At 49.5% G+C, this 13,162-nt stretch overlaps 3 protein-coding genes and 1 non-coding gene across 4 annotated transcripts; 2 read left to right on the forward strand and 2 right to left on the reverse strand.

The window, feature by feature from the left end:
- The first annotated feature begins 504 nt into the window (after positions 1-504).
- TrAFT101_007883 (uncharacterized protein) lies at positions 505-4,694 on the forward strand. The gene has a single exon (XM_066128171.1). It carries the CDS (start codon positions 1,364-1,366, stop codon positions 4,118-4,120), a length of 2,757 nt encoding a protein of 918 aa, XP_065984288.1. The 5' UTR covers positions 505-1,363; the 3' UTR covers positions 4,121-4,694.
- A 1,412-nt stretch (positions 4,695-6,106) lies between these two features.
- On the forward strand, positions 6,107-6,191 carry TrAFT101_007884. Its single transcript has one exon. It is a non-coding gene; the product is annotated as a tRNA-Pro (tRNA).
- Positions 6,192-6,390: 199 nt separating this feature from the next.
- TrAFT101_007885 (uncharacterized protein) lies at positions 6,391-9,059 on the reverse strand. Its single transcript, XM_024908403.2, has one exon. It carries the CDS (start codon positions 8,934-8,936, stop codon positions 6,441-6,443), a length of 2,496 nt encoding a protein of 831 aa, XP_024758995.2. The 5' UTR covers positions 8,937-9,059; the 3' UTR covers positions 6,391-6,440.
- Positions 9,060-9,523: 464 nt separating this feature from the next.
- Positions 9,524-11,123, reverse strand: TrAFT101_007886 (uncharacterized protein). Its single transcript, XM_024901978.2, has 2 exons — positions 10,467-11,123; positions 9,524-10,407 (listed from the first exon to the last, which is right to left on the reverse strand). Exons 1-2 carry the CDS (start codon positions 10,728-10,730, stop codon positions 9,760-9,762), a joined length of 912 nt encoding a protein of 303 aa, XP_024758994.1. The 5' UTR covers positions 10,731-11,123; the 3' UTR covers positions 9,524-9,759.
- Positions 11,124-13,162: the final 2,039 nt, after the last annotated feature.

The raw sequence follows: 13,162 nt of genomic DNA on the forward strand, positions 1-13,162 counted from the left end.
ATAGAAGAGGTTAATTAACACTGAATGCTCTAGCCAGGGCGGCTGTCAGTTAGTGTTTGGCGAGGCGGCTGAAAGAAAGAAGTAAAAAAATTAAAAGTGGCGCGAATCCAGGCATCTTCGCCACCCACGCAAAAGGCTTTTGCCATGAGGCGGATATAGTTCCGTGAAAACGAGATCATATAATGATGGTACCTGCCCTCACAAGCCTCAGTAGCAGTGGCGGGTGAATACGAGCTTGCGAGTGTGCCATAGATACGCAACCAAAGCGTAACGAAGACATGCTTTGCCACGGCTTGCGGAGAATTGATGGAGAATCGATGGAGAAACTATCTCGCCTCGTAGTTGATAACCTGATATCGTGGCTGCACGTGCACTGTTTAGCGATAAGCTCTTCACCGGCTAGTCCAAAGAGGCAACCCGAGCGGCTATACGGTGCCCTTGTACCTCCATATCGCTGCCAAAGCTTAGCCAGCAGAACCGCTTTTCAGGTCCACCTGCAAAACTTCTCTCTATCACGCACTCATTCTTCGCATCTTGCCTGACCCGCTGCCTTGGCTAGCTCGCCTTTTCCTTGCTGCGGATTTCGTATTATTGAGGATTATGCACCCGATGGTCGGCGGCCGCGTCCAAGCTACCGATTGACTAAACTCGGCAGGTCGCAGCCAGGAATGACTAGAAATATGCTGATGATACTGATAGCATGGCACACGGCGACAGGGACAGTTGGGACGGCAGTCATGCGATGGAGATGGATGAAGAGCCACTGATGATCACGGAAGCCAATGGAAGCTGCCGCAGACCAGTCGATCATGACAAGCAAACACGTCTTAGCCAATGCGGCCAGAATGGAATCATGGCACTGACAACGGGATATGGAGCATGGCGGAAAGGTGGAAAGTAAAAAAACCGGGGATGCAAAGCTGGCGTCCGCCATGTTCCTGGGCCTGCCAAGCGCACGCCTTGCCTGCAGAAGCTTCCGCACCGGCCTCTGGCATGCTCGCGGACGTTGGATTCCTCTCCGGAGGCCCCCCCACTCTTCGTCTCGCCATCGTGGCTGTAATTGCAAATCTAACAGGCCCGGGGCCCAGACAAGCTTTTGCTCGCTGACGAGACACCGAGCCGCTATCAGGGATCACCACGCCCAAGGGGGGAGGGGCATTCCAGGCCAGCCGGAGATCCAACCCTCCTTGGCCATTACTCATGGCATTTTTTTCCCTCTTATTTACATGTGCTCACGCAGCTGTGGTAGTTGTTCTCTCCCAAATCATGCTGCATCATCTTCCTTTCTCTGGCTCGAAGCCCCTCCTCAAACCCTGAGACCTGTCTCAGAGCCGACCATACTGGCAACCGGCACACCACAGCAATGTCAACGGACCCCAGAGATTATGGAGACGTTAGCGAGATCTCTACGCCAGGCCGCAAAGGCAAGAAGCGTGTAGTCTGGAGCGAGGATGAATCGAAGCAATCATCGCTGAGGTCATCTGCAAACCTGTCGGCTGGTCCGTTTGGCAGAGAAATCGCCTCTCCCAGCAGTGGTGACTGGCTCCTGGATCACAGCTCGCCTGCTGGATATTTCGAACAGTCACCCCAGGCATCACCAACCCTACAGTTCACTCCCTTAGGGGCACCAGATGCTCAGGAATTGAGACTTGCCTTAAACAAGGTACTGCTGACAGAGGAGCAAAACTCACACGAATTACGAACGTCACCACCACAAGCATCGACCCCCCTACCAAAAGCTGGAGAATCTACTACCCCAAGAGTGCCAAGACCAGTCTTGAGGCGCAACACCAGCTACAATGCCCCTCAAGAGCAAGAGGAAGCAGACAAGGCGGAGAAGCATGTCACAGAGCGGCAGCTTCGATCCATGACGGATGCACGGCAACGAGCAGATCGCCTAGCTGTATCGGTGGGCTCGTATTACTCCAGGTCTGCCCCGGGTTCAAGACGAAACTCTATCGAACTTGAAAGGTCATTCCAGCCCGTCCTTAACGTCTCAGACGATCCTGATCCAGACTTGGATGATGACGCTACTACCACTACTAGCCGCACGTCTACTCTCCGGGAATATACGCCTTACAACACGCATACTACCACATATCGTACCCCCCATAGCTCCCGCTTGTACCAGCCACATGAACACGATAGAGCAGAGGCGCTCGTGAGCTCTCATGATAAAGACTATCTATTCCATCCACAACCCTCTTCATCCGGCAGATCAACTCCAGTCATCATGCAAGCCTACGCTCAAGACTACGTTCCCAGGCCGTCCAGATATCGTGGAGGCATCCTTTCCTCTCTGCTCAAGCTTCACCGCGATGACCACGGCGCCAATCGAGGCCAAGTTAGCAGCGGGTTCACCACTCCCGTTACGACCCCAACAACTCCCATAATGTCTCCGCAACCTTCTCCCCCGTCTTCCAGACGGCCCTCTACCGTCAGTACTGTTCGATCACGATCATCTAGTCGTCTGAGAGGCTATCACAAATCTGGAAATTCGACTTCTTCACTTGCATTGGGTGAGCTACTAAAGTCGTCCACTATGTTTGCCGCTCCTGGATCTAGCGAAATATCCGATCATTTTGGTGAAAAGAGGAAGAAGGAAAAGAAATCAAAGAAGGAACAAATTCGAATTACCGTTCACATCGCTGGCACAATTGCACGCCACAGGTATCTCTTGAAGCTTTGTCGCGCCCTGATGATGTACGGTGCTCCAACGCACCGTCTCGAGGAGTACATGAGCATGTCCTCCCGCGTTCTTGAAATCGAAGGCCAGTTCCTTTACATGCCATCCTGCATGATCATCAGCTTCGACGATAGCTCTACCCACACGGCGGAAGTTAAAGTAGTTCGAGTTCCTCAGGGAGTTGATCTCGGTCGCTTACGAGATGTTCATAACATCTACAAGGACGTCGTTCACGATAAGATTGGCGTGGAGGAGGCAACCCGGCGCCTCGACGAGGTCATAGATCGGAGGCCCAAGTTCAAGACCTGGTTTCGCGTATTCATGTATGGTCTCGCCTCGGTTTGTGTAGCTCCATTTGCCTTCCAGGGTCGCTTCATCGATCTGCCTATTGCATTCCTTCTAGGTTGCCTGGTCGGACTACTTCAGCTCGTGTTCGCCCCCAGCAATGAGCTTTATGCTCACGTTTTCGAGGTTTCCGCTGCTGTTATTACGACATTTATAGCCCGTGGATTTGGCTCTATCCAGGGCGGGAAACTATTTTGCTTTAGCGCGTTGGCACAGAGTAGCATTGCTCTTATTCTCCCCGGTTACATGGTGCTCTGTGGTTCTCTGGAGCTACAAAGCCACAACATTGTCGCCGGTAGCGTCCGCATGGTGCATGCCGTCATCTACACTCTATTTCTTGGCTACGGTATCACCATCGGAGCCTCCTTGTATGGCATGCTTGACAGCGGAGCGGCCAGTGCTACAACTTGCGAAAACCCTCTCAGCGCGAACCGCGCATGGTCAATCTTATTTGTTCCAGGTTTCACGCTCTGTCTGTGTATCATTAACCAGGCTAAGTGGAAGCAGACGCCTGTCATGACTGTCATGTCCCTGGCTGGTTTCTGTGTCAACAGCTATTCGAGCCAGTACTTTCAAAGCAATAGCCAAATATCCAACATGCTTGGCGCGCTGACAATTGGTATCTTGGCCAACCTATACTCACGACTTGGACGGCACGTGCAAAACGCTTGGCTAGATCTCGTAGAGTGGTGGCAAGCACGAGTCCAGCCGCGATTTTCCAAGAGGAGGCCGACAATGCCTCCTGTACCTGACGTGGAATCCAGCGCGGGACCACCTCCAGAAGAGAAGAAGCGACTGCCCAGGAAAGTAGGATATAGTCTTGCTGCTGCTGCCATGCTCCCAGCCATCTTTGTACAGGTACCTTCTGGTCTAGCTGCGAGTGGCTCCCTCTTGGCTGGCATCAACTCGGCCAATCTTTTGAACAAAAATAGTACAGCAACTTCTAGCAGTTCTCAGATCGATGGTACTGCATTCACAGTTTTATTGAGCGTCATCCAGGTCGCAATTGGCATCAGCGTTGGCCTCTTTATGAGTGCTTTGATTGTATATCCGCTTGGCAAGAGGAGAAGCGGCTTATTCAGCTTCTGATTCCTAATTATTGCCCTTTTGTTTTCCTTTTCAACCACTTTCCTTTTTGCATTTCATTCATTCCTTTTAGCAAGCAACATTACAAGAGCGAGCAGCGAAATCTATCCAGATAAAACACACTTTTGTTTAAGCGACTTGCAAATCATTATTCGACTCGGCAAATTTGAAATTTACCATGTTATTCGACATATTCTACAAGGTTTACAGGAGTAAGACGGACAGAGAGGAAGGATAGGAGTTCCACGTCTTGCAAACAAACACAGCTTAATACCCAGTTTCTCGGCGCAATTAAGAGATATACAAGAACTCTTTTTTTTTATGTTTTTTTCGGCTCAAGGCGTCAGCGAGTTATACTACTGCTCTTCTTTTGTATGGATCATATTTCTCTCCGGTTATGTTTTGGGGGAGGTTCAGAGACAGGGACTCTTATCGCGCACACGGTGTATAGCAGGCTTGTTCTAGGCGATTACATGAAGACTATAAATGAAACAGATAGATATTAGATATCTACAGGCTAGATACTGTGTTTAACATGATACAATTTGAATAGATGGCATCTACTCCGATGTTTCAGACTACAGTGAATTTTTTTTTTTTTTTCCAAGCGTACAGATATGACAGCCCTCTGGCAGAGTACTCGATTACTGCCAGGGAGACTCAATGGAATGGGCCAAAGAAGCTAGTTCCAGATCCACGCGTATTCAAGATGCCCCGGTGATCAGCTAGGTTTGAAGCAGAGCCGTCTAGAGGCTGGGATATTGAAATGTGGCTCGCGAATAGAATACGCGATACTTGGGACGAATATGCGGGGAAAGAGACACGCCATGCTAGAGTTAGGGGGCGTGTGCGGGTGAGTGAAGCATCTGATTGTCCGATCTATCAAGGAATGTCTGAGAAGCTCAAGGCTGTGCAGTATAGAATAAGACAGAATATGCAGCCAGCTGGAGGGGAAGAAGCACACACAAGGAAGAAATATAATGGCAATTATTGACTTGGATGCCTCAAAAATTTCATCTCATGATACCGCGGCTAGAGGGTAGACGGCTTGGAAACGCTTCATCTGGAACTTTTGAAACTGGCGGCTGGCATGTGTCACTCCGGTATCATGTCTCATCCAGGGGTGTTAAATCTCGTATAACGTGGGGAAAGGTGTTCTCAACATCTGGTTACAAATTACGTTATGTCATGTTTTTGTCCATTCTTCCGCTTTAGGCTTGCGATGGTCCTGTGACGTCTTGGTATGTTCTACGCTTTTGTGCTGATATTCTTCTTGATGCCGACGGTTCTGACTCTCCTGTGATTTATCAATCTATACGCTTGTGCTAGTGGCAATGGAGCAGTAATAGATTGTATCTGCTTGTAAATGGAAGCTGCTTATTAAAGGTTACTGTAACGTGGGATATGGATGAATGCAACGTGCATGCGTGTATTATTGTGTAGAGTAGGCGATATATTGCCATCGGCTACATTTACACGTTTTAGATATACAACTTGATTTTCAACCATATCGATGTGACGAAGACACGATATAGTGGATGTACGGACAGGCGTAAAATTAAATGTATAAAACAATATAGTTAACCAAGAATCACTTTTTTTGATACAAGAATAGATTATACCAAGATTTGGTCGCGAATATGCATCTTGTGCCTCCTGACATTGGTTCGATAGATACCAAGTTTACCCTAGAATATAGCCAAATTTATGGCCGCATTATTACTCAATGAGCACACATATAATATCAATAAGACTAATAAAAAATGAAAAAGAGAAAAGGGGTGGAAGAGGAAAAAGAAAAAGAAGAAGAAAGAGAAGCATATAGAAAAGGGAGAATGAGAATGCAATTGAGGAATATTCTCAGCCCTGGAGCATAATATCTATGCATGCTACTGACTGAAGCCGTCGTCGTTAGCTCTCACGCTAATGCTGTTATCGGAGTAGTCATTTATAAGTTCGATTTAACTCAGCTTATCATATCAAATAATCGGCCAAATGGTCTAGTGGTATGATTCTTGCTTTGGGTTACCAACTCAACTGCAAGAGGTCCCGTGTTCAATCCACGGTTTGGCCCCAAACCTTTCTTTTTGCATTTTCTTCATATTTTGTAAATGATGTCTTGGTTAATTTACTGATGATCTGCATCTCGCGTTTTACTTTTTTTTTTTTCTTCTTTCTTTTTCAAACAAGTACTTTCTTTACAGCTGGGCTATAAAGTGACGCTCTTTATACTCATTCTACTGAGATTACAGTAATTTTGGTACTAGCAGTCTTTCGAGATCAAGATGGTTCTTTTAATATTGTCCTAAATGCCTATATGCATTCAATCTAATACTTCCAGCATGGTATATCCTTTATGCGAAATTGCCTTCTTCATCGTCATCAATGGATTGATCTTCTTCTCCTTCTTCTTCTTCTTCTTCAACGTCTTTACGGGACTCTCCTCCTTATCCTCCCCGTCCTTGTTCTCCCCCTCTTCCTCCTCCTCCTCCTCTTCATCTTCATCCTCCCCTTCCTCTCCATCAAACATCCCATTGTCCATAAACACCTTCAACATACCCTGTGAATATCCACTCACCAAAGCCGTGCCCGGTTCTTCCGCAAGCACAGGCTTAGGCGCAGTTTCATCGCCTTTCTCGCCTTCGTCGTCTTTCTCGTCTTCGTCGCTGCTATAACCCGCCCTTCCACCCGCGATGTTCCAAAACACCAGCTCGGGCATCTCATAGCCATGCTCCTCGTACTTTCTCTTGATCCTCTCGTAAGAAGACGAAGACCACCGATTTTCCATGCTTTTTTCCGCCTCATCAAACTGCATGTCACTAAACACAAACACGCGCTTCACCATGTCCTCCTGCTTCAGATTGTTCTCAATAGCCACCGGGAGGATGAGCTTTTCGAAAACGGCAGCAAAGTCTGTGTTCATCCCCCACGCTGAGTTTTCCATCTCGTCCACCTTCTCAGACAGTGTCATTGTCGTATCAACGGATATCATTTCGGGGTGCGAATGGAACGTGATGAACTTGCCGCCGAATGGAGGCTCAGTCACCTCGGCGATTAGAAGCGATAGACCAACCGCAGAATCCAAGGGCCTCGTCTTGTCCTTGAATACGGGATAACTCATGCTCCCGGAGACGTCGCATACCGCGATGCAAGACGACAAGGTGCCAGAATCCTTTATCCGCTGAACAAGAGCCTTCCACTGGCCGTCTACAGCCTTTGCCTCAATCTCCTTGATAGTGTGGTCCATCAGCTCGGCTGCCGTCAACTCATCCAGATCCCTATCGGCATAAATTTCGAGGCCAGATGCCATCTTCACTAATGTAGAAGGCATCAAAACAGCGCCGGAAATTCTTGCTTTCCCCTCGGCCACTTGGTCTATATATCTGCGGAAGTTGTCCAAGTCCTTCTTGGCAAAGAGATTCATATAGTTCTTCATCGCAATGGACGGCACGCGGTCATATTTGATCTTCTCAAACGCCTTGGCGCTAATGTACCGCTCCACAACCTCGAGATGCTTTCTCAGCGCGGACACGTCTTTGCGATATTGCTCGCGGGCATGGCGAAGATACACTTGTCGGCTCGTGGTGGCAGAGACGGCGCTACCGAGAGACTCTCGAGGGTACAGGATCTCGGCGATGGAGCTGATTATGCAGGTATGCCTGTCGTGGAAATTGCCATGTGAGGGAGCCCATTTCGCACAAAGCGAGATGCCTTTCTTGGCCTTGGAATCAGAACTCCGGAGGGCTTCTAGGTCTGCATGGAGCTGTTCAGCAAAGAGCCGAGCCACGGTAATATGCAGCGTTCGGTAAAAGGCGTTGGCCTCAAACAGGTTCATGAGAGCCTCATGTTTGGCGTCCCTCGCTGCATGCTTGGCCAAGATTGGGTTTCCAATGTGTACTGTCTTTTCTTCCAGCGCATGCTCAATCTCCGCGGCTTTCTTCTCGGCTTTCCTCTTCTTTTCCTTTGCAATTCGTTTTGCCGTCCTTCCACTTCTTTCGGCACCTGCGGGATCCTGTTTCTGCTGTCGTCGCCTCATAACCCTTGTCTTAATGACCTCATTCTCCACGTTCAATACGTCCCTCGGATTCTCAAGCACCTTGAGCTTCTTCTCCGCCGCCAAGGCCAGAAGATTGAGCAAATCCTTCCAATAGCCATGCGAAACTCCATATTGAACATCGAATCGATCCACGGCATCTTCAATCCCATCTCGCTTCTCCACCTTGACAAACCCTTCGTCAGGGTCCTTCTCGCCCTCCTTTCTCACCTTCTTCTCGATAACCGGCCGGGTCAGCCACCGCAGGTTACCGACCAGAGTAAGCGGGTGGTTTTCTGCCAACCAGCCAGCGGCGCGGTAGAAGACGTGTTTCGAGCTCTTGCCCAGGTGGATGGAGCGCGCATTGAAGATGATTTTCAAGGTGACCAGCGGCTGCTCAGCCCATGCGGCTTCGAGAAGCTCCTGCAGGCGCGGGCCAGAAACGACCTCTTCCAGTTCGTAAAAGAGGTCCACTACTGGGCTGTTGGTAGAGCGAAAAGCAACGTCGGAATTCTCCGTCAACATGAGATTGAAAAACTTTTCGTCGTCATTTTTTTTCTCTTTTAGTATTAATTCCTTCTCTTCAGCAGTCAAAGTCGCGCCATCCATGGAGTCTTCCAGAGACTCGAGCGACATGACCCTGTGTAAGCCCCGCAGTTCATTGACGAGGAAGCTGTCATACTCGGCATGAGACTTGAATAGGGCTTCGTGTGAAGAGAAGAGGACGGGATATGAGGTCCTCAGGAACCATGGCAGCTCCTCGGTTTGGCCGTCGATTGCCGCCATGATGATGATGTGCAGCAGCTACGATATACACTGGAGACAAGAGGGTAAGCTGCGCATAAAAGAAAAGAAAGAAACGAGGATTGAGGAGTAAATAAGGTGTAGCAGCCCTATCTTTATACGTGTAGACTTGCATGGCGCATCATGTCGTACATACATAGTATGAGTCTAGAACTACCACCATGGCTGTGTGCTACTAGGTAGTTATGCTTATTATGCATCTGTGGGCTGAGGTTGAGGCTGAGTCCAATTGGACATGATGCTTGCCGGGGTGACTCAGACCGCCAGCAGCGCAACAGGCAGCGGCGTAGCATTAGAGGCGCTATAATTAAGCCCAACAAGCCCATTTGATGAAACAATTGGATCCTTCAGCAGCCAACCCTGGCAATGCCTGAATTCAAATTACCCAATATGCATACTGCATTCTTACTATGTACAGCAACGTCCATGTATTTGCATTCAACGTGATGGCGGGGTTTTTTAGCTTGGGCTATGGATCCTGGCTGTGGAGAGTTGTGACGCATTGAAGCGCTATAGCAAAAGTATAAGTAAAGGCAAAGGCACAGGCAAAGGCAAAGGCAAGAGGGTAGATAAAGTTTATGTATTATATTTTGAGTAGAAATGGTATCTCGTAATTCCATCCATTGTCGCGTTTAGTTTTGTATCCCACGTATATGCTGTGTATTGTATTAGAATAAAGTAAACAAACCATGCCGAATGCTCAATATACGTTATTCGCCGGCTAAAAAAAAATGCACCCAATGTCTCCAAAATAACGCCAATGTGATGGATAGTTTGTGATATACAGTATGGACGTAGAATCCGGTTAGAGCCGTTTGCATAGTGTTTCTAGGTATTGCTCCTCTTCCTGCGTGAGATAGACGTGTTCGGGAACGATAACCTGTCCTGGTTTGATGATGATGTCGGCAGCGTGTTCAATGTCTTCCCTCGTGGCTTCTCTCTCGGTAGGGGATTCCAGGTCTGAGGTGTATCTCTCGCTCGATTCCTCTGGCTTAGACTCGTCCCTGCCGGCTTCAGACGCCTCGGTTACAGAGTGCCGACGGCGAAAGAGGGAGTTGGGTTGTCGCAAATTATCAGGGGTCCACCAGTAAACAGGAAAGCGGCGTTCAATGTTGTTGATGAGCAGCGCCGCGCCGAGCATCAGAGCGCAGCCCAGCAACATGACGGGAATCAAGAACCACCCGACCTGGATGAGAGTAGGATCAACCACGGCCAGCAGTGCTGTCGCGCCAGCGGGCGGGTGCACAGTCTTGGTCAGTGCCATGATGGCAGTAGCTGAGGCACAGGCAAGGGCACCGCCGAGCCACTTGATTTCTTCGAAGTTGTCGCTGAGGAGGAAAAGCTTGCCGACGCCGCATCCGATGACGGCGGCGAGGACTTGTCCCATGATGGCATTTCGCGGCTGGGCCAGGGGCGACTCGATTGCATAGAACTCGAGCACGGCGGCAGCGCCCTTGAAGACACAGTCAGTTGCAGTGTTCGTATGGAAACACATGAAAGGCGGAAACTTACAAAACTGCCCACAATATGAGGCACGTGGTGAGGTGCGAAAGAGGCCACATGCATGCTGACGGCTTCAATCATGGCAATGGCGCCAAAGACACCCAGAAAGGCCCAGAAGATGGGCATCAAGTTGCCAGTCTCCTGGGGCTTGGTCTTGCGGTATCCGAGCCAGTACGACACGGGATACGGGATGTATTTCCATGGCGGCGGAGGCACGAATGGGTTGAGGAACCGGTCAATGTTGAAGTTCCAGCCATGGTGGATGGGCGGCATGATGGCGGTCGTGACTGAGCACTGCTGCCGCGGGATTCGACTCGATTTGATTTTGCCTTGACCGGCCTTGACCAATTGGGGGGAAATAGCCGGTATAAAGAGAGCAGTATTGCGGAGGGAGTTGGGTGGCGAGCTTGAGTGGGATGTACAGGAGAGAAGCTCAGCTCAGCCAGCCCTGCAGCGCCGGTCTAGATATAGAGAGAGGGTGTGAACGATGCTGGCCATCAGAACCTGCCAGAGCTCGGTGAGACCAACGGCATAATATAATATACGAAGCCGGGTCTCGGGTTGCAAAACACAGGGCCGAAAGGAGACGAGAAAAAATCTCCATCAGAGCAAAAAAAGAAGCCCAGCAGCCGCGCAGTGACGAAAGGGTAGGTGGAAGCGATCCAGCGCGCCGCGGAGATCCGCATTTGCGCTGCATCGAACTGAGCTGGAGAACAAGGGCCGGGCTAGCAGCTCCCAGGGCGAGATGTACCCTGAGCGTACCCTGCGTGTACCCCGAGCATCACGCAACCACCGCTGTGTCGGCGAGACGCAGTCAAACTCGGGCACTGCTGTGAGTGAATCGGGCGCCGTGTTAGCGGGCAAACAGCCAGAGGGCAGAGTACTGGTTACATCACATCTACACCGGCGGCGCGAAGAGTGGGCTCTGTTCCCGCGAATTGGCGTCCCCCAGGAGGCTCTAGTTGGCAGACGAACCGCTAGCCGGTCGCATAGACCCCTGTAGCCGCTGCTGTCCTGGCTCAAGCTTTTGGTTTGGCTCTGTCGGTTGGCGGTGGGGACCTGAGGAATGTACCCTGATGTATCCCTTGCGGCGCAAGTAAGTTGTTGTTACCGGCCTCGAAGCATTCACGCAACCTACATGTAGTTTAAGTCCTACCCATTGCAATGCCATCTTTCGCCTTGACATGTTGTCAAAGACCCAATTGCTTGCGAAAAGTCGCATCCCGGCTTGCGTGCTCCAGCCCCTCATGCGTGCGAAAAATCCTTTCCTGAATCAGCATCTCACCCTCGCATCATGGCCCCCCAGGCTTAACTCAACTTTGATTTCTCTTACGTACAAAGTGCATCCGCCAACTCCCGTTAACCCAGACAACTGCTAGCCAACCTCAACAAGTGCCCGCAACAACAGCAACTCCAATTTCTCCCGTAATAACGGTTAGTACAAAATAACTGCCCAAAATCCTCATCTCCGGCCCAGTACCTGACGATACTCTTCGGATTTGGCTCGGCAAGGCGCACGCCGGGCTACTCCCGCAAGCTCCATCGCAGTCTGCGTCTCAAACCCCTGCTTCGTCTCTGGCAGATCTGATAGGCTGAACAGCCCGACAGCAGCCAAGTCCGGCAATCCATCGCGGGACACTTTTTTTTTTTGCCGCTATAAAATACGTTTTTGGAATTCCTCTTTGTGCTAGCATAGGCTATGATGGCTTCTAGACGCGCTTATTCTCCGAATCCGTGCCATCCATCCCTTGATCCGGATGCTTCGCTCTCCCTCACCAAGCCCCCCTTGCAGCAAATGTTTTGGCGCCTGAATCTCTTTCTGGGCATCAAGATTAAGCACTATGACGTTAAAAGCGACATCTGACAGATGCCTAGGGTTGCACCAGCCTTACCGCCGCGCGCTTTACTTCAGCTTGCTTACATGAGTAGGTTGCGAGATGTCGCAGAAACCTTCTCAAAACGGAAAATAGTGGACTATTCTATGCTACGCTACCGAATGTCATCAGCCTTGCCGACAGCCGGCGCCCTTTTATGACTTGCTCGAGGTAAATGATGCCGGAGTATGGATTACAATTCAAAGTAAATGTATCGGCACTGCACCTCGGTAGATGCAGAGATCAAAAAGTGACCGTCTTTCTTGTTTGTAATACGAATTGCATGGAGAGCAACTAAATTTATTCTATCAGTGTTAAAGTCCGTTTAATAAACACCACTTTCTATAATGTAGAGGCGTTGATGGTTATTCTCTCTTTTCACTTCCAACTGCATCAGTTGCTGCATATTGTCCCGTTATGTTATTGTATCATCTTAGCCATGGTGAACTGCTAGGTCTCATCTGTGTTATGCTACTATTCAGCATCCCTTACCCTAATTTCCCAAGATGAAAACCAAATATTCATTCGTGATTCACTGTCTATGGATGCTCGCGTTTGCTATACAATTCAGCGCCACAAACGAAAGACATGGCCAGTTCATCCAATCTATCCTTGCCTTGCTCCCAGTGCGTGCACCAGATGAACTCTCCATCAGCTCCAATGCAACTCACTGCCTCAGGCCGTTGCACCTGCTCAACTTTAGCTATAACTGTAATCTGAACTTGGATTGAACGTCTTCTTCTTTCTCCAATTTCACCCTCTCTATCATCATCCACTCCGCATTCAATGCTGCAACAAGGGATAAATTTCTAAACCTTCTCTTCTGTTGCA

This window comes from Trichoderma asperellum, chromosome 4, assembly GCF_020647865.1.
Source record: "Trichoderma asperellum chromosome 4, complete sequence".
NCBI classification, from domain to species: Eukaryota; Fungi; Ascomycota; class Sordariomycetes; order Hypocreales; family Hypocreaceae; genus Trichoderma; species Trichoderma asperellum.